Source organism: Gobio gobio (genome assembly GCF_949357685.1).
Source record: "Gobio gobio genome assembly, chromosome: 4".
Taxonomy (NCBI): domain Eukaryota; kingdom Metazoa; phylum Chordata; class Actinopteri; order Cypriniformes; family Gobionidae; genus Gobio; species Gobio gobio.
In genome coordinates, this window is record NC_137100.1 from 49,784,535 (window position 1) to 49,810,695 (window position 26,161).

The 26,161-nt window shown below is 38.5% G+C and overlaps 2 protein-coding genes across 3 annotated transcripts; both read left to right on the plus strand.

Annotated features, from left to right (window-relative positions):
- LOC307124710 (uncharacterized protein) lies at positions 1–8,727 on the plus strand. The gene is made up of 6 exons (XM_079814132.1): positions 1–346; positions 4,123–4,284; positions 4,373–4,471; positions 6,532–6,602; positions 7,253–7,383; positions 7,944–8,727. The coding sequence occupies exons 1-6, from the start codon at positions 208–210 to the stop codon at positions 8,176–8,178; spliced, it is 837 nt and encodes a 278-aa protein (XP_079670258.1). The 5' UTR covers positions 1–207; the 3' UTR covers positions 8,179–8,727.
- Positions 8,728–10,496: 1,769 nt separating this feature from the next.
- On the plus strand, positions 10,497–26,159 carry nono (non-POU domain containing, octamer-binding). 2 transcript variants are annotated; one of them, XM_079813756.1, is made up of 10 exons: positions 10,497–10,599; positions 11,348–11,495; positions 11,617–11,810; positions 12,274–12,575; positions 15,299–15,394; positions 15,814–16,010; positions 18,684–18,868; positions 24,141–24,171; positions 24,391–24,470; positions 24,553–26,159. In XM_079813756.1, exons 2-10 carry the CDS (start codon positions 11,348–11,350, stop codon positions 24,643–24,645), a joined length of 1,326 nt encoding a protein of 441 aa, XP_079669882.1. In that variant the 5' UTR covers positions 10,497–10,599; the 3' UTR covers positions 24,646–26,159. The 2 variants fall into 2 exon arrangements, with proteins under 2 accessions (XP_079669882.1, XP_079669883.1); XM_079813757.1 differs by having other exon boundaries at positions 10,500–10,599; positions 24,556–26,159.
- Positions 26,160–26,161: the final 2 nt, after the last annotated feature.

The window sequence follows — 26,161 nt, forward strand, 5'->3', positions numbered from 1 at the left end:
GCCTGTCCTGTGTGAGCATGCGCACTACACTGTGTTGCGTAAACGTTGAATCGGCGGTTGTTGTCAAGGAACTGTTTACATGTAGTTTAGTTATTTGTTATTAGCTAAGTCCTGGCTCATTTTCTAAGCAAAGCATCCTTGTTTCGATTTAACCCATTTCTCATCAAACCAAATCAAATCTGCTTCAGCTACGTAAGGCATTCAAGCATGAGTGACGAGGATGAAAGAGAGAGTAAGAAGGTGAAAAGAAAAACAGGTCCGGATGATTCAAAGGCGCCTATGAAGAAGAGACAGAAAATAAAAGACAAAAACGAGGGAAAGAGCAGCGAAATCCAGGAATCACGCGGTATCTATCTATCTATCTATCTATCTATCTATCTATCTATCTATCTATCTATCTATCTATCTATCTATCTATCTATCTATCTATCTATCTATCTATCTATCTATCTATCTATCTATCTATCTATCTATCTATCTATCTTTTTTCACATCTTCCATGTTAATGAAACACATTTGCCTCACATTATCAACAGGGATCTATTAAGCTATTGCTAACTTTGTATGCTGTAAGCTACTTAGTGGAAAAAAAAGAAACGTCCTCCCTCTTTCAACTGTTTCTTTTCTGTTTCTGTCTCACTGTCAAAATGTCTCATTATGTTTAAATATTTGTATGGCCATAAAAAGATTCAACAACTGATAAACGGAACACATTTCACAAAATTTGATGAAGAGAAATGGAATAATGAGTCCCTGAACGGAGCGCGGGTATCAATATCAAAAGTTGCAGTCAGTATATGCTGTGTGGCCACCAGCTGCTACAGCGCATCTCATCTTCATGGACTGAGGAAGATTTGCTAACTCTTGCTGTGAGATGCTACCCCACTCTTCCACCAAGTTCTCAAACACATCTGGGTGGGGACATATGGTTACACGTGGTTGGTGCTGCAAGGACGATCAACTGTCCTTCCATCCTAGGCTCTTACATTATGGGCAATGACATTACAGTTTATTGCTCTGTTCACGCCTGTAGCAGGCCTATGGCATATTCACACAGGTAATAAGAGACTCTGGCCGTCTTTATCCTGATGTTTTTCAGAGTCTGTAGAAAGGTCTCAGTTATTAGACAGTTCTAAGTTATTAGAACTGTGACATTAATTTTCTTCCACCTGAAAACTGTTAGGGCCAGATTTACTAACAGCTTGCGCCAGCACAAACCCTCTTTTGGCGTTAAAAAATACTGTCAGGATTTACTAAAGACACCCAGTAAAATATTAGTGCTGAAAAGGCGTGGACACAGTTATTTTTGCTGCTGACCTTATTGCATATGCATTTGTAGTAGTTTCCCTTTCAGATGCAAAATGTATGGGAGGAGAGTATTTAAATGAATCATGCAAGGTGATTTACTAAGGTTTGCACTAGTCAATTTACTGGTGTTTGCGCCATTATTTACCACCCCAAAAAAGAATGTCTTAAACGAGACGCTAACTGGTAGATTGCTTTGGTCATTATGGAAATGATCCAACAGCGTCTGTGTACTTTAATTGGTTCGTCATCAGTCGATCACATGCAGAACTTTCCACTCCCATCTGTGCTTTTTTGGAATTGTGCTCTCACACTAAGGCCCCGTCCACGCGGAGGCGTGTTTAGCTGTATATGTAAAACTTTTGTACCGTATCAGCGTTTTGTCCACACGGATCCGGTGTTTTGGGAGCATGAAACCAATATTTTTTGAAACCGGGTCCCAGAGTGGATAAATCTGAAAACGACACCCTTGCGTTTTCGTGTGCACAGCCAATCCGTTTATTTTGTGAAACGGTGATGGCAATCACACCATGTCCTGCACGGTAAAGACTAGAAAGGGATACAACTATGGGCACTGGGCATGTGCACATCAATATTGCGTCATTTAATCACTGTATTATTGTAAGGGTAGGTTTAGGGTTGGGGTAGGTAAATAAACAATAAATAAATTTGCTACTTACCAATTTGTGTTTTATTAACGCCTAGTTAATAAAACACAAATTGGTAATTAGCAAATTTATTTATTGTTATTTTAATGTGAGATTTTGCCTCACTTCCTACCGTTGCTGTACCCCTTCTAGCCACAACTTTTCTTCTCCATTTTTAGTGTATTTCTGTGGCAGAATTACAGCACCACATACTGGCCTGGCATGTATACTACATCGTTTTGAGTCGTTTTCATTGCTCTCGTGTGTACGGAGATATTTCTTGAAATAAGGGGAAAAAAAGATTGGATAGGGAAAGCTCTGGATTCGTGTGGACGGGGCCTCATTTGCCCTGTTTAGTAAATCTGGGCCTTAGTCTTTGGACAGTTCCACAGGTGCAAATTGTTTATGGTTCATTAAACAAACACTGTAAATCTGTAAAGCTTAGTCGGATTTTTATAGTTTATTTACTATAACAGTCCCATACTTTCATTCAATTTTGCATTTCTTTTAATTTCATTGCTTCAAAAATAACTAAAATAATACAGTAAATATTTATTGTAGTTTTTTTTGTGTTACTACTAACTGTTGTTCAATTTTTATAATTAATAAACTATCCTTGAAAGCGAGGCTACACTGTCTGTGTGTGTGTGTGTGTGTGTGTGTGTGTGTGTGTGTGTGTGTGTGTGTGTGTGTGTGTGTGTATGTATATATATATAAATGCTAATGTATATTGGTAATTTTCTCTCAGGACATTATCCAGTAAATTTAACTGAAATTACCCTTAAAACACAGCCTAATGCAATGCGTAATTCAAAATGCAGGTAAAACTGTAAAAAAAAAAACAATACAGAAAATTCCTTCATATTTATACAGTAGATTGTGCCCTATTTTTACAGACTTTTTTTTTACAGTGGTACATCTCTTCAGTGGGTTGTTTAATGTGTTTTTGGATTGTTCTGCTGCAGAAATACAGCTAAAATATTCTCCAGACAACATGCGCTGTGGAAAATTATAAGTGATCTAGAAGTTTTATACAGCTTTTTTTTGTTTTTACTGCAGATGCCACGGCAAGTCTCGCTTTCAAACCGCTGCTCTGAATAAGGTCTATTGCGTTACCAGGGTAATCAGCTAATTATAACGGCAAGGAGCACATAACAGGCAGGCATTATCACATTGACAGGATAATGAGGCAATCAGCGCAATGTAGGCGTTTGCTCTGTCACATGACTTATCGCATTTATTTTGCGGCCGCCCCCAACATCCACAGCATGGTTCGCTTTATGATTTCAATGTGAACACTCAAGCTCAAGGGAGCCAAAAGACACTAGTTGTGCCCCAAATGACACTATACACAACCGTAGTGTATGAGTTTTGTAAGGTTATTTATTTTGTCATTCAATATCAAAGTCTAATAGCTCCTCCCCTTCCGTTAAGTAATTAAAGCTGCGACAGATGAGTGCATTTCACACTTCAAGTACATCCTAATTTGTGTACTATTCATTTGTAGTATAAATAGTGCAAGTAGAGTGGTCACACTGAAAATTTCAAATACTGCTTTAGTTGCAGCTTTAGTTATGGAGCCGAGGTGGAGGGTCTATCAGACTCTGATGTTAAATGACAAAATAACCTTATACAATTCATTCTTTGCATGGTTAAGTATATAGTGCATAAGTATGTGTATTCATATTTCAGTTAATTAAGTGCATCATCCGGATGTTTAAAGTGTAACACACTACTTGCACTATTTTTACTAGAAAACAGAATAGAATAAAAAAGAAAGTGGGATGTACTGCCTCGCTGTTGGATATTTGATCTCATACCCAATATGATTTTACTGACAATTATTTTCTCATCTAAAACCCCGGTCAGTGAGCATTGGATTGTTTTATAGTCACAAACAATGCAAAACAGTGAATAAATTATATTTTGAAAATATACTTTATTGTTTTTAAATAATATATAAGGTACTTTATATTGAATATGACATGTTCTTGACAGACAATACAACTATTTTTGTATTTTTCTTTCTTAAAAGAAATTTTAGGCAAAATATGCAAATTCGTAATTTGCATATTTTACATTGGAGTTTCAGAGATCAAGGCTTTTTAGGTTAGCAACATTGTTTAGTGTTAAGAGACTGTTTTGTAATGTGTTTTTCTCTAATCTTTAGCTCACGATGGTAAAGCTGACACTACAAAAACTAAAGTGAAGCTCTCTGGCAAAGGCAAGGACAAAGAGAGAAAAAATAAAGATGATAAGACTAACAACTCAGATGGTGGCAAAAATACTTCTGAAATAAAGAGGAATGAAAAAGGACAACTTGTGTTTAAAGGTGAAGTTAAGAATGTTTTGTAGTATAGTTTTGTCATTTATTCATTCATTCATTCACTCACTATCTTTTATTTTCTCTGTTGTTGCAGACCATCCAGAGTTCACACCTAACATGACTCCCGAAGAGGTTTTGCAGGCAGGCAGTTTTGGGGGTACCTATTTCAGGCCCATCTACTCCAGTGTCACAAGTATGTCTCATAATGATTTAAGTTTGTTTATTTGAATGTCAAGACATGTACAGTGCCTTTAAAACATAATCACCCATTTTTTACTTTTTACTGTGTAATCTCAGACACACAACACACTTCTCTGCAGCAGGCGACTATGACGGTAGATGCTAAAATGCAGCAAACTACAGGGAAAGCACAGCTTTGCACATCTGGCCACTAGACTTTTTTTCCAATTCGTCATTGCAAAACCGCTCAAGGGGCAGTTCACCCAAAAATGAAAATTCTGTCATAATTTACTCACCCTTTTTTTTTCTAAAAGTTTTTCCAAACCTGTATGAATTTATTTCTTCTACTGAACAGAACCAACCAACGGAACTAAACAGTTGACTTTCATAGTATTTTCCAGATAGTAGATAGTAGTGGCCAGATGTGATAAGCTGATAGAGACCTGTAAGGATGGAATTGCTTCCAAAGGTGCATTTACTTCAGACTGTCAGTGCAAATCCAAATTTAGTGCATATCCTATTGGAATCTGATCGTATTTAGCAAGTGTGAATGGCAACAACAACAAAAAAAATCACATGAAATGCGATTTCTACAAATCCATTTTGAGCTACATTATTTTGTGGTTTGAAATCCAATTTAAATTTCTGCAGTTTCAGTCTGACTGTTCCGATTGATCGGATTTCGGGTGGGTTATGTCACCTTCTCACACTATGTAAAATGTAAACATATCAGACCTTGTTATAGGAAACATGCTGCCGAAACAAGGTTGTATTGTTGCAAAGTGCACGGAATAAAGCTGCGCATACCAGCGTCCTACATTTCTGCCACTGCCTCAGAAGACGTAGTAGTCCAGCGCGGCGGCTACGTATTGTCATGTGGTAAATAAGACAACATCTGTATTGCAAACCCCTCCACGTTGCTGTTGTTGATTTTGCATATGCCTATCAACGTAATGTCATTGCCATAGAAATCAATACAGATGATTTCAAACGGAACAGCGCCACAGGACACACAAATCGGATCTGAAAAGTTGCGATACCAGTGTGGACAGTCAATAATTTAGATCAGATTCCAGTCGTATACACAAATATTCGGATCTGGTCTGACAATGTGATCATAGCCTGAGTATTGACTTGGAATAGGTGCGATTCGATATCATTTATAGATTTTGACCGATTTGAAGAAATCAATTGTCACTTGGACAGAGGCCAGATCATGTAGAAAGAGATCTAATTATTTACTGTGTACTTTCCTCTTAAAAAGTTTGTTACAAGTACTTGTGACCTGATTCAGACTTGAGCAAGGGAGCATGTCCTTTGGGAGGCAGCGAGGTTGGTTTATGTACTCAAATGTGTCGCAATTGAGCCATTTTACATTTACATTTATGCATTTGGCAGACGCTTTTATCCAAAGCGACTTACAGTGCCCTTATTACAGGGACAATCCCCCTGGAGCAACATGGAGTAAAGTGCCTTGCTCAAGGACACACTGGTGGTGACCAGTTCCATGGTTTAACCCAGGGGTCCTCCAGAAGGTTCTAAGGGGTCCCCAGAAAATTTCAGAGAATAAAAACAAAGCAAAAATAGATAAAGTAGTCTACCAAATATTCTAACGGTTTAATTTCTAAACGTTTCTCTCATTTCTTGCCGTATACATTCCAGAATTGTAGTATGTTTGCTTTGTATCTTTGTATAGTGAGTTTTTCTCCCCTTTATCTTGCTCACTGGGAATGTAAGGCGGTATCCTTAATGCAGGACATAAGCTGCTTACATAAGTTTATTGTGGAAATTGCTTATAAATACAAAAAAAAATTTCTTCAGGTTTATACATCCAACATTAATAGCCAATTTAAGTTGGGAAACAATGTTGTATTTATAATGTCACACTTACTATTTATCAGTTACTACTTAACAGTGTAAATGTTTTTTGATACATAAAAATAGATGGATTTTAGGAAGGGGGTCCCTCATAAAGGTTCCTCATATTTGGGGGTCCTTGGCAACATAAAGTTTGAAAACCCCTGGTTTAACCCACTGCACCACCATCTCACAGGTGCTTTTTTCTTTTAACAGAGCAACATTACAAAGATGTTTGGCAGGAGCTTCCCGAAGACTGGTTGGATGGACTAAACATCTCTAAACAGGTGCTTTTCTTTATGATGGCATTTGAATAGTTAACGCTTTTGACAAAATTAACAAACATTTTATTATGAGTGTCTGTCGCAGAGAAGAGCTGAATGTACTTTGTGTGTATGTTTTGTTCAGTTTTTCCCCATCTTGATTGTAGATCACAGTAGAGCTCTTTGAGATCAGTTCATGGACTGTTATTAGTACTTCTTTTTATAACTATCATTAATATCATGTTTACTGATCTGCTGTTATTTTTATGTGGTCCTTATTTGGTGTTGTTTTATGCAGTGTTTTATGTTAGCATAACTGGTCGTTTGAGTGGTTTTATTCCCTTAGTTTGAAACTCAGGGCTATGAGCATATGACAAGAGACTATCATGCAAAAGGGAACACCGTGAAATTTGATTTAGCCACAAGACCTTGTTTGCATTTGATAAAAATTAATGAAAAAGTTGATAACAGTTAGATTACCACATACTGTAGTTGACAACAGTTACAAGCTAGCGGTTTTCAGAGACCGCATATTCATCTCCAACTTGGAGCTGCTATTGTATGCATGTATTTGAGATATAATTAAAACTTTTGTGGATATCTAAGCAGGTTTTATACTGTATTTAAGATTTATTTAGTTCTATTTTGAATGTTTTTATCTGGGTTTATTTCAGGTGGCTTCATCCACGTACAGGGAAAACGTGAACACCTATAATGTAAAATGTGGAGGCAGTCTCGAGATGTGGGAAAGCAGTGGATGGATCGTACCCCAGGATCCATACGGCTGGTTCCAGTGGTACTGCAGGCAAGAGCTCCTGCAACGCAATTTACACTACTGTTAAAAGTTTGTGGTCAGAATGATTTGTTTAGAAAATAAATGAATATGTTTATTCAGCAAGGAAACATTAAATTGATCGAAAGTGACAGTAAAGTTGCACAAAAATTGTATTTAAATTAAATTCATTTGTTAATTAACAAAGAATCCTGAATAAAATGTCATGGTTTCCACAAAAAATATTAAGCTGTTTTCCACACTGATAATAACTGAAATGTTGCTTCTTGATTTTTGAATGATCATGTGACACTGAGGACTGACCGCTTAATATCCAGCTTCTCCATCACAGGAATAAATGACATGTTAAAATATATAAAAATATAAAACAGTTATTTAAAATTTAAATCCAAATACATGCATGTTGGGACCATTGAAGGGGTGACAGCCCTAATAGCCAAGTTGTCCTAAAAATATATTCTTTTCCTGAGCAGTTCCCCTCACCTTTGCTCTGCATAGGAAATATATAAAATCTCAAGATTCAAAGTTTAAAAAAAAATCTTTTACACATTCATGTTCTGTCTTCCCAGCAGGTTTTACCAGGGCAGACGAACAATGGATGATGCACGCCAGATCAGTCGCTGGGCCAAATGTGCAGGAGTCAAAGGTCGGTGGAGGCAAAATCTCATCACAAAAGTGGTCCGGTCCGGTTGTGCTTATGACAACTCCAGTGTTTCCCCGGTGGTCAGACAGACTCTGCAGCACTGGGGTTACAAACTCACCCTGGAGGACTATAAGGAAGGAGCAAAGAGGGTCAAACCCAAATGAAATTAACAGACTCTAAAATTGGCCTCATCTGATTTAACAGTGCAGAATGGGGTTTAGCTGGATTTAGCTGGCCTTATTGCATGGGCATAAACTGACAAATCAGATTAAAAAAATGTTTTGTCTGAGTGAGGAGGGCCTTTATTAGCTGAGAAGACCAGTGGTAATATAACTGCTTTAATTGGTTCCCATTGGACATGTATTCTGTAAGTGGTAAATAGAAAGATTATAATTCATAATGGTCTCTTTAAAATTTGGATCCAAAGTAAAAGCAGACATTAATCCTTTTTTGCTGTGGCATTTGTGTGGAGTTTTACAGAACTGTGCCCTGGAGGAATTTGGAGAATGGATCTGCGATCTGATCTGGCCATTCTTACAATTATTTTATTGTGACAGTAATTTGTTTTTCTAGGTTTATTTTTAATATGTGCTGAACATGCTTATGTGATGTTTCTTGACATGACACTGTCAAGAGTGTCATATACAAACTTGCATCTTTCCAGTCTGTCATCTGTGAATTGAATGCAGTTAATTAAAGGAGCCTTTTTTGTATCTGCTATTTTCTTTTTTTGCTGTCTCACTACACATTACATATAGCCTGACAAGCCAGACCCACATCAAGATGCTGGGTCTGGAAACTCACCACTGACAGGGCTCAATCCGAGGGGCGGGATAAACGGTTGTCTTTCAAATTCCCTCTGCACTCAAATGACCGCCACAACCAACCAGAGCAAAGAAGAAGGTGAAGCCGAGCTAACGTTAGTTGATAAGAGTTTCGCCATATCCGGTCGGCAAAACTTCGAACACATCTTCTTTTCTTAAGAATGACTTCAGTGCCGTTCTTTTCTCAAACAAAAGCTTAACTCCAAGTCTTCCAGAGTTGCGGCCAAAGCCAATTCAAAAGACCACTGTTCGCCAGCTTCTTTGTTTACGGGTAGCACGCAGAACCTCCCCAACTCTGCCGTGAGGTGCCGTCATTATGTTAAGCCCGCCCACCGACTCTACACACGCTGTGATTGGCCTGACCAGAGTTTGGTTTTTCCAGCTCTCAGGTCTACCGAGAGTTGCTAAACTACACTCGCTGCAAAATAAAATTTCTGCCGCTAGGGTGCGTCTAGATTTCTAGGCAACATTACATAGTTGTAGTTGCAGAAATAGGCAGGTCTTATTCAGACACGTAAGTTTATGTGGGTATTTTCTGTTATGCAGTACATGTTTATGTCCCAATCATATGTATTGATATATTGGATATTAGTTCCTCACTGGTGATGTCTAATTTGTTTCAATACTTTTAAGATCATTGTAATTGAGTAAATAATAAAATTATCCCAGTTTCACAGACCAGGCTTAAACCTAGTCTAAAGAGCGTGACTAAAATGCATGTTTGAGCTGTTTTAACTGAAAGCAACTTACATTAACGTGTCTTAAAATATGTCAATGCGTTTTGTCCCAAGATGCACACCAGCGATTTTTTTTTTTTGCTTTCTTTCTAATGCACGTTTATTAAAGCTACTTAAATGTCCTAATTTAACTAAAGGCCTAATCCTGGCTTAATCTGAGCCCTGTCTGTGAAACCAGGCCTTTGACTTCAGTTTTACCCTACTGGTATGCCATAACCAAGCGTGACATGATTGAAGCTCGTTGCGTAAACTAAGCCATTATGTTAAGACAGTGTCTTAAGTTCTAGTATGACCCACTAGCAGTTAGGCAAGTGGCATTCAGTCTTACATTTCTTATCAAATTAGGCCAGTCTATGTTTTTATGTAACTGATTAAAAAAAATTATGAACAGTCTTAAATAAAAAAATGTATGTCTAACTTGTTAGACTAGTCTTAACGGTTTATGCAACCGGCCTCAGGACTATAAGTAATAAAGTTTAGTTGCCTGAGCTTGACCAGGTTATATTTCTGAACGTCTGGTGCAGACTATAGAATTGCTTCCTAAATTGACAACACAGGCATATACAGATTTTTTTAACTTAATCACTGTCAGTTAACATCTTTGTGAATATAAAATGTGTACATTGGTTCACTTTTTCTTTTCTTTTTTTAAATCGACCTTGGTTTTGTTGATTGCACTTCCTCAACACTGGTCGGCGCCAGCAGCTTTCAATCCTTTTTTAAAGCATATAACAATCCACGCCGCTCACTAACTTGTTTTTTCACCGTCATATCCTACCAATTTGGCCTTGATTTTTGGTTTAAAATCGACAACAACCAATGAAACATTTGTAACATGGAAACGTAATTTGCTTGACGTAAAACCGACCAATCGAAAGCGGCAAAGCGTACACCGGAAGACCCAGCGCCAGCCAATGAGCAGTTAGAGCAGTCAGCACGTTGAGGTGTACGGCGTTCCGCCCTTCTCCTCTTTGTGATCAACGCTGCGTGTGTTACCGAAGCGGATTAAAAACTCTTATTAAAGGTATTTAGACACTTATATTTCAATTATATTCTCTGCATATGTTTCATGCTTTTATTCCTAAATGAATGTGTTAGTGCACATCAGCTGGAGATGAGCCCGTGCTATTCGTTGCTTTGAGTGTTTGGCCGACTCAGGCTTCGCTTTGCAAACCCATAAACGCTCATTAATAAAGAATCTAGACAATTAATAATGTATACATGCATGCAGTAATTTACACTCGTTAATGAAAGTAATTCGATCTTAATTGATGAAATCATAACAGCGAACAAATAAAACATTGGCGAACAATCAAACAATAATTGAAAACAAAGACCCCAAATTGCACCCACAAATAGTGAAGTCGCATTACTAATGAAAATGTCTATTAAAGAACAGCTGTTAAGACATTAGCCATTAAATATACATTAATGAGGAGATGTAGGATTGAAATAACATGACCGATGATACAAAAAATGTCAAGCTCTGTTGTGATTTCTTTTTTTTTTTTTTCATTATGTAATGTGGTCAGATTAACTATTTGTTGAGTTTCTATGTCTCCTGTTTACTGTTTAAAAACGTACATTTTTCCATTAAGCATTTCATTGAATGATGCTAAAAAGAGGATAAAAGATGCTGCAATTTGAGTGAATCCTATTACATCAGTAGAACATCCATCATGGTTTTGTTTACATTTTTGAATGAGTTTTATTCTTAGGTTTTGGAAATCATCTTTAAAAGTTTGTATTGATGATTCCTGTGCTTTTAATAGATGCAGGGAAACAGAGGACCACGTTCAGAGCAACAGAATCACGGCCCACCCCGACAGCAGCCCAACCCCCAACAAGAGCAGCAGAGGAAGCCCTCAGGAGCCGACAGCAATGGACAACACACGGATGCTGGGGAGCAGAGTAGCCCGAGTAAGCAACAGTTTTGGACTGAGGAGCATTTACACAACACTGCCACACAACTTTATAATTCGCACCGATCTTTGGCTTTATATTGCAGTGATTGCTGCTGACTGAACTTTTTCTCCTACAGATGATGCTTTCACTATAGACCTGCAGAACTTCAGGAAGCCGGGAGAGAAGACCTACACGCAGAGGAGCCGGCTGTTTGTGGGGAACCTGCCCACTGGAACTACAGAGGAGGATGTGGAGAAGCTCTTCTCCAAGTATGGCAAACCTTCTGAGATCTTCATCAACAAGGACAGAGGCTTTGGCTTCATCAGGCTGGTGAGTTTGACCAGGCCTCACCTTGGAAAAAAATCAGAGAGTGATAAGTTTGGGCGGTTTGACGATATTACTTATGACAAAGTGTCTATTGTTAGAGAATTTGCTGTATCAATTATATTTCAATATGTAAATATTGAGGATATCAGGATATCCACCTAACACAGTAGTACTTAAAGTTGTTATCACTAAAATAAAGGGTGGTTATTAATGGCAGAAAGCTGCCTCTCTCGGCATACAATACAGAGCTCAGATTGACCCCAAATTGCCCCAATGGTCTCTATTGGCTTATTGCGCTTGAATGGTCAAATACACATGCATTTATGTTAAAGGGATAGTTCACCCAAAAATTTGTATTATATATTAAGATCACACATCCTGTTTTAAATGACTTATCCGTTTTCAGACGGCAAATAACCAATGCAACAACAACATTAACCCTGACTTGCTGCTTTCTCCTCATTAGGAAACGAAGACACTTGCGGACATAGCAAAAGCAGAACTGGACGACACCGTTTTCCGTGGTCGCCAGATCCGTGTGCGTTTTGCCACACATGGTGCTGCACTGACGGTTAAGAACCTGCCTCAGTTTGTGTCCAATGAGCTCCTGGAGGAGGCCTTCTCCATGTTCGGTCCAATCGAACGGGCCATTGTCATTGTCGATGACCGTGGCAGGCCAACTGGGAAGGGCATTGTGGAGTTTGCCAACAAACCGTCTGCCAGAAAAGCTCTGGATCGTTGCGGAGATGGAGCCTTTCTTCTCACTGCGTGAGTCTGCATTTCTCATCTGTAATACTGTGTTAATGGTATTTAGTAGAGATGCACTGATTGATCGGAAATGGCCGATTTTCTGCACGTCTCCTGCACAGTCTCACGTGTCTAAGATTTTGAGCCGATCCGTCTACATGCGGCTGTGAGCACGAGCGCGGACGCGACATTGACGTCACAGCCATGCTCGCAGCTCACAGCCGTGTGCAAACATGTCGTTGGCATGGAAGTGTTTTATTGTGAGCGAAAAAGACACTAATTATGCCATTTGTTAAACTTAAAAGGTTAAAATAAACCGCAGGGGAACCACCATGAAAGCGCACAACACGACAAACCTAATTAGACACTTAAAACTCCATCACCCCGCGGAACATGCCCAGTTTGAAGAAGGTACCGTTAGTAAAGGTAAAACGGCTAAAGCTAGCCAGAGCTCAGAGCCAGCCACAGGTCTGCAGCCTCTCCTATCTTTCCTTGGTATAAGCAGCGAAAAGACCAAAGCAATTACAAAGAAATTATAGACTTCATGGCGCTGGATGACCAGCCGAACGCATAAACCGTCACTTCATGAGAATTTACCATTTCATTTGAGAACTGTGAACACAGACACTCAAAGCTCTTCACGGCAACCCGTCAAAATAAAAGTTCGGTATTGGGCTACTGTTATTATTACATAGAGACGGTGCTTAATCTACTGTAGGCTACTACAGTAGATTTAGCGCTGTCTCTATGTAGTAATAATACGTCTCTACTAATAATAATTATGCCTAGATGGTTGATTTATTTTTCACTTGATCTTTTTTTATAAACAATGTTTACTTTTAAACAGCATAGAGCCTTTAAATGTTTATGTATTATTTACTTATAATGATTATCATCATAAATAATAAACTTAATACATTTAATCATTTTTTTAAAAAGGGTTAAATAAAAAATATATATACAGTATAAAAAACATTTAGCTGTGGTACTGAAATTGGTACCGAGCACTGTACAATTTGTATGGTATTGGTACCGACTACTGGAATTTTGGTACCGTGACATCCCTAGCTGGCAATATTTATTACCCAGTTACTGAACTATTATTTGGAGGAGTATTGTACACTTCAGGTTTGTTCATTTATAGGATTTTTTTACTTTTGTAAGACAAGTAAAAAAGAGAAAAGGGTAAATTTATAATGTTTTGTAGGGCTGTCAAATAACTCGAATTTCGAGTATTCGTTGAATTTACAAAAAAAGCACATTCGAATGCAAAAACAGTGCGTTCAAATTTTTGGTAGAGGTGCGCGAGACATGACGATGACGGAACTGACGCGGTTTGTTTATCCAGTACAGCGTGGTGCGGCTTTGTTGTTCATTTGAAAAAGGCGGAAAAAACAGTGAGGACTCGGGAGTCAGAGAGAAAATGGGCGACAGCGTGTACAGTCCGACACAGAGCAGTGCAGAACAAGGTAATCAGGGCTTTGGAGCATGAGATGGATATAAATGAAAGAGAAGAAACGCTTCCTGCTGACGAAATTCCTCCCAGTTGGTGGCAAAATCATGCGGTATAACGTTATGTATCCACATATTGCGCAGCTGGCAAAGACATACTTGATCATACCTCACCAAAAAACGCTGTTGTCTCGCTGCAGGTCAGGTCAAGTGGTGTTTTGTGTTCACATTACGTTGTCTGTTGAAGGGTGTTTTCTCAGGTTACTGATGCACTTGCAGTTTTATGCACTTTTGTTACCTAATTTTCCTTACATGCTCATTAATTAATGAAATTATATTTAATTTAATAACAATTTTTTGAAAAGTTAATGCACTGTAAAAAGTGAATGTCATTTCAATAAAAGATGCGATGCTTGATTTGGTTTGCATTTGCTTGTTGCGCTCGCTTGCGCCCTTTTGTGGGCATAGGAGACAATACAGTACTTTTCCCCTCTAAAATTAAGTATTGCCTTTTATGCTGCGTTCACACCAAACGCGGATAGAGCGTCAAAATCGCGTCTACCGCGTCTAGTTTCACGCGCGAACATTTTGAATGCATTCGCGCGTCCGCAGCGAGTTGGATGCGCGTAGAAATCGAGCGCTGGAAGCGAAATTGACGCGCGTTCAAGACACTCCAGGAGAAATGTCATAAAACACCACTCTGCCTCTTTTCATTTTCATTAAACATGTATATTAAGCATTAATAGCCACACTAATGTGGTCCAGGCAACTCCGCATTCGCGCGAATGAGGCGGATTCGCGTCGCGCGAAACACGCCTTCCGCGCCGCGGGTCCTCCAGACGCGCGTCAACATGCCTTTCCATTGAAATCACTCGCGCCAGACGCTCTATTCACGTTTGGTGTGAACGCAGTATTAGAATTCGAATATAATTCGAATTTTGATAATATTTAAGAAAGAATTTCGAATTTAGCTTTTCAGCCATTTTGACAGCCCTAATGTTTTGTTTCATAAAGTTATTTGTTATTTCTACTTCTTTCCAGGCACAGAACACTTATTTTTTGAAAGTTGTTTAAGTGAGAGAAGATCCTGTTGTAATGTTTAATAATTTATTTTATAATAAAAATAATATTTAGTTTTGAAGAAAAAGTGGATTTTTGTTTGTATATGAATCGGCAAAAATCGGTATTGGCCGATCTCATTAACAAAAAAATCGGAATCGGCCAAGAAAATTGCAATCGGTACATCTCTAGTATTTGGTTTACTTAAGTTTGACTTTCTTTCCCAAACTCAGATTCCCCCGGCCTGTTACCGTTGAGCCGATGGATCAGCTTGATGAGGATGAAGGACTTCCTGAGAGACTTATTAATAAAAACCCACTATTTCACAAGTGAGTTTGTTCATGTTCTCATATGCATTGTATTTGTAAATGTTAATGCACCACCATACTGTTATTATCCATGTTTCCTGTGAGCATGGAGGACTTCAGGAGGAATGTTTTTCAGGCATGAAAAAAGTTTAGTAAAGTAATGGAATATTTTATTTTTCTAGATGTTCTCAAAAATTGTGAGTACTACATCTTAATTATTCCAAATTATAAAAAAAAAAAATTGTATCCTATAAGTATGTAAATAGAAGGTAATTGTTCACAATTTTGTGGGGAATTATGACTTTATAATTTCATATTCAAGTGTTAATCAGGAGAATAAATAGAAAATTTGTGATAATGACCGGCGGACTGTACATTATCCGGCTTATTACACATCTTTAAAAAATAAACTAACATGTCTTTCTCTGTATGTCCATTAGAGAGCGTGAGCAGCTGCCCCGGTTCGCCCAGCCAGGTTCATTTGAGTATGAGTATGCGATGCGCTGGAAGGCCTTAATGGAAATGGAAAAGCAGCAGTTCGAGCAGGTTGATCGAAACATCAAAGAGGCTCAAGAGAAGCTGGAGACCGAAATGGAAGCAGCGCGACATGAGCACCAAGTCATGCTGATGAGACAAGGTGAGCACACACAAGTACCCTCTTTTGGACATAGTTAACCTAAAAAATAGTTATTCTTTTAGAACAGGTATTCCCAAACTTTTTGCCAGCCAAAACCCTTCGACCTAAATATTTACTTGAATTACACTGACAATCAAAGTTACCATTTCAATAAAATTTGCAACATATTTCCATGTTCACAGTTCTATGATGTTGGCTTAATGGTCACATCATGACATGCATGTTAACAATTATTTTGTTTCATTTATTAGATTTTTAAATCTTTGATTTTATTATTAGCTTTTTATCAACTTATAAACCTGCATTTCCCTCACAAATCCTCTCAAGTTTGCCAACCCCAATTTAGAGCTTGATTAAAAAGAATTACTTTCAAGCTCCCCCCCCCCACTACATCACACTTTTCCGTTTTCTTTTTAATTTGAATGCTTTAATTTATGTACTTTACCGCTCATAAATTATGCGACTTTCAAAAGAAATCTGTCAACTGGTCTCAGTTCTAGTCAACGCACATTTCACATTACAGGACTTGGATTACAGACAGGTCTAGATATTTAATCTGTTAAATATCTCTCTGTCTCAGACATCACCGCTTATCTAAGATTGCGTCTTTGATTAATTGTCTCTGGTTTTGGGCTTTTGGCACTAACTGTCCACAAACAGAAAATTATACCCAAAATCATGTAGTGGGTGGCATTATCTATTATACATTTTCATGGGCGTCGGAAGCAAAAAAAATGTGGGTGGGTCCTCAGAAATGTTTTACTGGAGTAGATGCCAATTACATTTAGTACAAATATACCGCTTTACTTGGTAAACGTATAGGTGGGAAAGACAAATTTACGTAAATCGCCATACCATTTAAAGCGACAGTAGTGTAGGGGTAAGACGCACGGCATCTAGTTTTGACACAAATCGACCCGCGGTTCGAGTCCCGCTTTTGCCGAAATCAATCTTCTCTGTTTTCCCATCACATATCAAATCGGAAAGGCATTTATTTTCAATACAAATTAAGAAAATATTAGAAAAGTGGAAATAAAGCGTCTATTATGTGTTTAATAATAAGTGTGTATCGATTAGGGGTAGGTAAACAGACATGTGCTAAATGTTAGAGACGATAAAAGTGAGTGGGTCCAATATGATCGTAAAAAGTGGGTGGGTCTTGTCCCACCAACATACAATGGTTCCGACGCCCATGTACATTTTGCATATTAAAACCTTTTTTACGATAAAGCTGTCTTCAAATCCATTGCCTTTTAAGCACTGCTCATACCCATTCAGTACAAACGTCTTTGGCCATTGCCCCAGGTTTTGTGCTGTTTTTGTGTGTCCCGTCATGAGTGTTGTTTTTAATCTCAAGTTAAAAATCACATTTCAAGACACCTTGCACTTCTAGTAGTTTTTGAAGCCAAGCATTGTCAGGTGAACCTAAAACCAGCCTATTAAATGGCTAGTAGGGATGGCTCGATACCACAATTTTGTCTTCGGTACGGTACCACAATCTAATACCGAAGTACCGATATTAAATCGATACCATACAAGGTCTGAATTTTGATGCGGGTATTGTGCATAATTTTGCTCACTCTCGCAAGTTTCGGGTTTATGAAGCGGGAAATTACCGCAAATGTTTATTATTAAATTAATCAACAAAGATTGTCACATCAATCAGTCATTTGGAAACTTTTTTGTAAGTAATTTCAGCATTACTGCGCGTCTCCATTGCTTTTGGCTTGAAAAGACATCGCACCTGCACTATAAAAGCAATCTGCGCACTCAGATTCAACACTTTCGCTTCCGTTGCGGGACAACTGACGGAAATCACTGCCCACGTCTTTTTAAACCTCGCCAATTTGAACATGCAAGCGATTTTATAGCATTTCGTAATACATATGGGATGAGAGCTCTTTGAGAGAGAGAGTTTTCTTTGCGCTCATGCCAACAACAAACACACACACACGCCTAAAGAGCTTGCGCATTCCAAATTAAGTTGTTTTTCCTCAGTCAAATACACACAAAATTATGTCAAAAATGTCAATCTTTAGTGAGTAGTTACATAAACACAGTTGGTTATGTCTTTCGCGGATGTAAATAGTGCAATAGTATGCGTGCAAATATTATGAGGTCTAAACGTCACTGGTTGAAACGAACGCTGGAGATTTCTTTATATTTAAACGATACGATCTTATGTATGTGCGTTAATCAGTGTTAAAAGAAAAATGTCTAAATTAGATCGTTAGAATTATGCACTCACCTGTCGATCTCTTAATGTCTTACAAGTCAGGAATTAAGTGGCAGATGCTTGGCAAGGTTTGATGGTTCTTCAGCAGTTTTATAAGCAAAGTAATTCCAAATTTCACGTCTACTCGTCTTTATTAATGAGTTTTGTGCGTGTTGAGTGAGATTCAACTGCTGTATTCATCTTGTTCTGTTGCCACATTTGCCGGTTTCGCGTCAGTTTGGGTAGCGCGCTGCCACCTAGCGGTGAACTTCGGAACAGCAGCATATACCGAAATGAGCAAAATCATGATATCGTACCGTTTGAAATAATACCGCGCATCCCTAATGGCTAGTAGTTCAGGCAACCTACAGACAGACAGTTTTGAGTCTCTAGATTTGAATATCCCTACTTGGCAATCACAGTGCAGCTTGTCATGTCTTTCTCTCGCTCTGTTTCAGATCTCTTGCGCAGACAGGAAGAGTTGAGGAGAATGGAGGAGGCTCATAGCCAGGAGGTGCAAAAACGGAAACAGATGGAGCTGCGTCAAGAGGAGGAGCGACGGAGGAGAGAGGAGGAGCTCCGTGCCCACTCCGAGGAACTGATGAGGAGGCAGCAGGGGCAGGGAGGAAACTTCTCTGAGAAAGTGAGTCTGAATTTGAGTTTTTCCACACTCCACAGTAGTGTTGTAACAATACATTTCAGTAGTCTGTACCAATATCAGAATAATGTTGCATTTCTCAGTAAAAAAACTAAAAAAAACTATTGTAACCAATTTTAACTATTAACTATTAATAGTAACTATTTAAAAGTAAAAAAAAAAGTAAAGGAGCTGTTTATTAGTGTTATTGATAATTAAGTAAATAATGCATTAAAATGTTAGCATGTAGCCTTGAAATGTTTTAAAGGGATAGTTCACCCAAAAATGTTGTCATGTCATTCCAAACCAAACCCAGTACCGTCGCAAGGGTAAAGTAACGTGACAGCTGATTTAAAGTTAAAGTTCATAAAATCTTGAGAGCTTTCTGTGTGATTGCTCACACAAATTTGGACGGGACAGGGCTCCAGACTAACTTTTTGCCTTGGTTGCACCAAGGTTATTATAGTTTTGCATTTTTAAAATAGTTTTTATTTTATTATCGCTTTCAATTTTGCAACAAATTTCAGTTTAGTTTTAGTTAGTTTTATAAATGATTTTGCTAGTTTTAGTTTAGTTTTTATTTTGTAAACACATTTCTATTTAGTTTTTATATATTTCGTTTCAGTTTTAGTTTTAGTAATTACAGTTTAGCAGAGTTACCAGAACAAAGTGTAGAGACTAGTGCTGTCAGTTAAACACGTTATTAACGACGTTAACGCAAACCTATTTTAACGGCGTCAATTTTTTTATCGCAAGATTAACGTTCTTTTTGGTCTAACAAACTTTGTAGTTTTTTCACATGCTGTTGCAACAACTAGTAACGTTAGAAAAACTACAACACCACTCCGGATGTAGCTAGACCGGAAACAAAACATCAGGCACGCTGCGGCTGCCCGCACTCGTTTGGGCCATTAAAAGAGTAAACGTGGATGGCAAGCGTGAGACGCCGAAATGAGAAACGTATTAAGCCATGGTTTAACTCAGGGGTCTTCAACTAAAAGTGCTTGTCTTGAGCGCTGCTTTCTGCTCTGATGGTGTATTCACACCAGACGCAAATGAAGCGTTTTGCGCGAGTGATTTAAGTCAATGCAAAGACGCAAATAGACATTCTGCGGCGCGGATTAAGCGGCGTGCATGTCGCGTCATTCGCGTCCGGTATGAACGCACCATCAGTCTCTTCTTCACTGCATGCTTGACCGCGCGTCTGGGTCTGAACGTAACAGTGAGCATTGCAATGTTAACTGTTTCATTACGTCAAAAGGCTTCGCGGTCCGGATTCGGACCGGAGTCCGCTAGTTGGCGACCCCTGGTTTAACTGCACTATAGGCGGAGTCCTAGTTTACCTTGCATGTGCACTTTGTAATTTTATTTTGTATCACCCTGTTTTGATCCCTTAGAAAGGGATGTTGAAGGGGCTGTTTGTGCAACAAAGTATTTGTTTCACCCTTTTATTGATGGGCAGTGTTACATTGTGTGAGCGATTATTTGCTCCAAGTGAGAATGTTGGTGTGAAATCGAACACTAAAGTATGCCAATGTTGTTTTCAATAAAACAAACATTTGAACAAAGCAAGCCGATCCACTTTTCTATTTTAAGAAGAGCATTAAAATAAGAAAAAATAATGGGACAAAAAGAAATCAAGGGACATTTAGAATAAATAAAAATGTGCAATTAATTGTGAGTTAACTGTGACATTAATGCGATTAATCGCGATTAAATATTTTAATCGTTTGACAGCACTAGTAGAGACCAAATCAAGATTTTTAATTTCAGCAAAGTTTGATGTTTGCAACAATTAGAGTTCTTATGCAGACATCTTAATAATAAAAATAAAATAACGGAATACAGATTGTTTTGTTTAATGCCATGTCAGCATCTAAGGCAAAACTTAATTACAAAAATACAAATATCATATAAATACAATAAAACCAAGCAAACAAACTCAACATGTCATATACAAGATATTTTTAAATCAACTTATGATTAAAAAAAAATCCAAAAAGTCCTTAAAGTGAAATAACTTAATAAAAGAGCATTCTTGTTTTATCCCAGGACAGTCCAACAAAACATGTTTAACGGAGAGGGGAATCTTACAAAACATGCATAAAGTTGGGTCTTCACCTTTAAGAGTCAAACTATGAACTATACGACAAACAATGGTCTGAGATTGAACAAAGAACCAAATAAATGCAATGTAAAAATATAAAAGTAAAAATGATAAATTCCAGACAAACTCATTCATATTAAAGATGAAATATTGTTAAACAATTAAAAGCTTATTTATTTAAAGATTATTTCCTCAGTAGTAGGCTACAATGTAGGCTAGCAGTGTGATCACAGCTAAAGTCGTCTGACTACAGCCAACACAAACTGTTGTGAAGACAGTGTGATTAAATAATGAAGTGCTTATGCTGTCTGCGTGTGTGTGTGCGTGCGTGCGTGTGTGTGTGTGTCCTGGTATTCCCTACTTTGTGTGGAAATGTCTCCACACGGATGATAATATTAGTAGTAAATTATTTGTAAAAACAATGATAACACCTTTGAGCCTGTCATGCTAACATGAAATCTCAAACACACAGTAGCTACTATAGTTGCTGTTGCACCTGCGTCTCTCGTCGCGCGTATGAAACAGTGTTCTAAAAGCAGTGAACTCAAGTTCAACGTGCATCTCGTTTCCTTGTGTCATTTACCATTTCACTGCCACGAACGCATTCTTTGTGAACAGTCGTTTAGGACTAGCGATGTGTGTTCACTGCACACGTCGTGTCACAGGACAGCGGTTAATCTCCTCAGATCACTTCACGCGCAGTAGCGCCATATACAGACACTCCCTCAACCACCACAGGTCAGATTTTCCGCCACAGTAAAGAGAGCTTATTAAATACGAAAACGAATATTTATTTTTGTTAATTATTTTATTTCAGTTAGTTTTTCAGTAAGAGTTGTTAGTTTTTTTTAGTTTTTCATTTATGATTTTTTAATTTTATTTAATTTTATTTCTGTTTTTTTGACCAATAGTTTTAGTCTTAGTTTCAGTTTTCGTTTACGAAAATAACCTTGGGTTGCACTGGTGCGCCTTACTTTTTTATTTAGGTGCACCCAAACATTTCCCCCGGCTCGCGTCGCCTTTAACACCACAATTTCAAGGTCACCTTTTTATCACGCTCCATATACATTCATATATATTATTTAAATGACAACATAATATATGCAGTTACACAGGAATTAAAATCAAGGGAAACAATGCTTTCAACACTACAGTTTTAACAAAGTGTTATAAATTAATTTAAAAGATAGTGAAATAATAATCAATGAAATACAACTCATAATAAATAAAAATACAGAATTTTAAATTTCCTCTGCCTGCTATATATATCACGCTTTGATCGATTGTCATAATTATGTGGTAACGTTACTGAAAGGCTATTGTAGGCTACGGTAGCCTATAGTTTTTTTATATTTCTTAATAAAATTGTGCCAGCTGGAACAAATGCTAGAATGAAATTATGAATTATTACGGGTAGATCACCGCAGGATTAAAGTGGTCGAAAGTTTTTTTTCAAAGAGCCAGAAAGTTACTTTGCAGCAGGCACAACAAATTAACAATGATACTAAAGGCCTGTTCACACCGGGACGATTTTCGCTCTCGTTTATCGCCGACGTTTAACGCCTCGTGACTAAACAATGGGCGCCAATGTGAGTGTGCACACCGACGCGTAAAACGCCAGGCGTAAAAGCGTCATTTAAAAAAAAACGCCTCGGGTTTGTTTTTTTATTTTGACGCGGCGCGTTAAAAACTGGCCGACCAATGAGATCAGCGCTTTTGTTCACGTGCCTGGAGCTGCTGAAGTGACAGTAAAACACGACTTGGAGGCGCTCAAGCACAAAACGGTCTTGCCGAGCACGCATTGATACGAAGAAGAAGTAGTAAGTAGACAAAGAAGAAGATGGGCTGCTAATGCCGCTTGCCAGTTAGCAAAAAGTGTGTGAATGGTTTTGCCATAGACATAATATATCTGTGGTTTTGGCAAGCACATAAATACTGTCTCTCCTTTTCTTCTGTGTGACAAGCGAGTGTCAGAAGCGTAAGTGCCGCAGCACCACCTTGTGTACCGGGAGCGCATCTACTGAATGTGCACGTTCACTCGGCGCATCGCCAGTGGAAATCGCTTGGGTGTGAACACTCAAGACGCGCCGAAAAACGTCACGAAAAACGCTGGCGATAAGCGCGTGCGATATTCGTCCCGGTGTGTACAGGCCTTAACGTTAGCGTTTCAGGTAGGGCAGTAGATATATTAGCAAATATCGTTCTCAAAGAGATTATTTTTGGAATATAATATAACAATGCACGCAATCACAGTAATGATGCCGACTGGGTTAAGCATTTACTGTATCTGAGGGAAATGTTGCAGCGCGATCTGCCTGTCTCTTCAAAGGAAGTTACAAACGGCGAACGCCAAATGATTACACACAACGATTTTGTTTTGGTGGTTTGCTTGACGATGTGAGTACAGGACTCTTTCACTTTAATGGTAACCTTCGACATTTTGAAAAATTTGCCTAAAACATATGGAGCTATTTCTAGATGTTTTGATTCTCGCGCCGCCTGAGCTGACACTGACAGGCAGTTGTCATGACAATGACGTAGTTTAGGGCGGCACAAGTTCACGTTCATGCTCTCTCTCTCACACACACGCGCACACACACACCTTCAGTGAAATGGACTCTCAAACAATTTCAGCATCTCGTTTAGTTTTCTGATGCTGATTGCCGTAACTGATTCTCTGGTGCTGCTCAGGTTGTAATTTCAATCACACACACAGCACAGAGCAGGAATTTCTGGACCACAGCCAATCAGAGGCAAAGACCCGCCCCATCTCTGTCTCTGTTTGGTTTAGACCACGACATGATCCAACCATGAGTGTGTGAGTTCAGTCAAAGCAGGAGAACAAACGCTTCATTCGTGGAGAGGCAGCTAAGCGGATGCAATGATGTTGGGTGCACCGGTGCGACCTAGGAAAAATTTTAGTCGCACCCTTACAAATTTTGGGCGCATGTGCGACCAAATTGGTTGCACTCTAGAGCCCTGCGGGAGAGTATAAAAGAAGCCGCCTAACAGCAGGTACTGGATTGATCCGGTATTCTGTACTGTAGAAAGGCTGCTATTACGTTTAACATTTAGGTATTGACTCGGTACTACCAAACTGGTACTTCTGACACCTCTATGCCAAAGTTTGTCTGCATTTTAAATTCATGAACTGTATGTTTGTTATTTCAGAGGGAATCAGACATGAGGATGCAAATGGGAGGTGAGAAAGTTACTCCATACACGTATACCAAAAACTTGCTTTGAGTGTCATAGCAAGGGCATAAAGATCCTGTTCCTCTTTTCACCTTACTTTAGATATAGAGAAATTGCATGGTTCCACCTTCCATGATTGGTCTTTAATTCATTTTTGTAATATGAACTATTAGATAGATTCTCACTTGTCAATATTTTTAATGTATTACCTCTCTTGGGCTGAAAGGTCAGGGAATGGCTATGAACAGGAGCCCGATGGGTGGAAATCCCACAGCAGCAGGAGCTGCCGGCATGGCTTCCAGTGAGGTACAGATCTCTCAACACATACATTGACAACTTTCAGGGCAACATGCAAAGAGTAGAGTGTGTAAGCTGCTTCCTCTTTCAGCAGGGGTCTGCTGGCAATCCAGGTGGTCTCCCTCTTCCTTTCCCTCGTTCTGGACCGATGGACTTTGGGCCCAACAAACGCCGCAGATTCTGAGAACACCAGCCAAATGTCTTTCCTTTTGTTTTGTTTTTTACACATTGTAAAATATTTTTAAGTGCAGATTGTGGTTTTGTAGAGCCTGGTATGCATTTCACTTTCACAAAGGAGTTTGTGTAGGCAAATGTTTTAAACGGGTGGAAGTATAAGTTTTAAGTTGCTCTGTAAGATCTCCCATCCCCAGCAGGAGCCTTAAGGGATGTTTCCAGAAACTGATTGAGCCCAGTTCTGTGGTAAAAGACCCCTTATGCTTATGATTTCTTACGAATGAGTCTTCATCAAGGGACGAGGGTTTATCTGTGCATGGAAACAACTCCAGGGTGGACATTCAGCTTTGTATAGCCCTATTTTCTTCTTTTTTATTAATTCCTTTTCTAAAGTAGAGATTAGCTTTTGTCCGTCTTGTCCTCTGCAATGCTTGCCTTTCTAGTCAACTTCCAATAAATTCGCAACTACATGTTACATACATTCTGTGTTACTGGCAGCATTCTTGGATTTAAATTTTGTTACCAGGAAGAAATTGTCATTTTAAAACAGAGGTAGGACAAACACTCATTTTGCATTTGCTACTACCAACATTAAGAGCAGGGGTTGGTGTGGTACCCTGAATAAAGTTTATGAATGTTGACTTTTCATAGAACTGTTACCATCTGGAATCCCTACTAAAGTTGTCAGGTAATGGCATGCCCATTACAGTGTACAGTATCTAGGTTTTGCAGGGACCCTGGTTTTTACTTTTAAATCATCTTGAGGCCACCTTGAAATTTAGATTTCAACCCTAGATTTTTATCATATTTTACAGAGGTTATGTGAATGGTATAAAGTAATAAGTTAACTAGTAAAACAACAACAAAAAATTACAGTTTACGGTTTAACAGCTCATTTAAAACAACCCGCAGATATATTGCAAAAAAAGCACCCAACCAACATACAGCAGCCTGCTGGTGATTATTTTCTGTGAGATGCGCTGACTCTACTTGGCCGCGCGCACGCTGCTAATAAGCTTACTTCATGAAGAACTGAGAGCAGACGTGCCATTATCATCAATTATCAAAAGAAACCGCATTATCGCTTTCAAGGTAGTAACATACTAACTATTCATGAGTAATAGTAGCCTACTGTTTGTAAGTGCTTTATAATAGAGCCTCAAAAGGGTGCGGTATTGTTTTATCTCCAAAAGTTCTGCAGTCACAAACAGTGTTGGGGGTAACGCATTACAAGTAACTTGAGTTACGTAATATTACTTTTTCCAAGTAACTAGTAAAGTAACGCATTACTTTTCAAATTTACAACAAAATATCTGAGTTACTTTTTCAAAAAAGTAACGCAAGTTACTTTTTCACATTCATTTGACTGACAGCTCTCCTGCCCCCATGTTGAGAGTAAGTGCAGAGGCGTTGTGTGTAAACATGATAGTTATTGTAGTTCTAGACTCAATGTGAGCATTTATTTATCTCACTTGCACAATAAAGATTCTGTACTCCTCAAAATGAATAAAATCAGTCAAATGCAA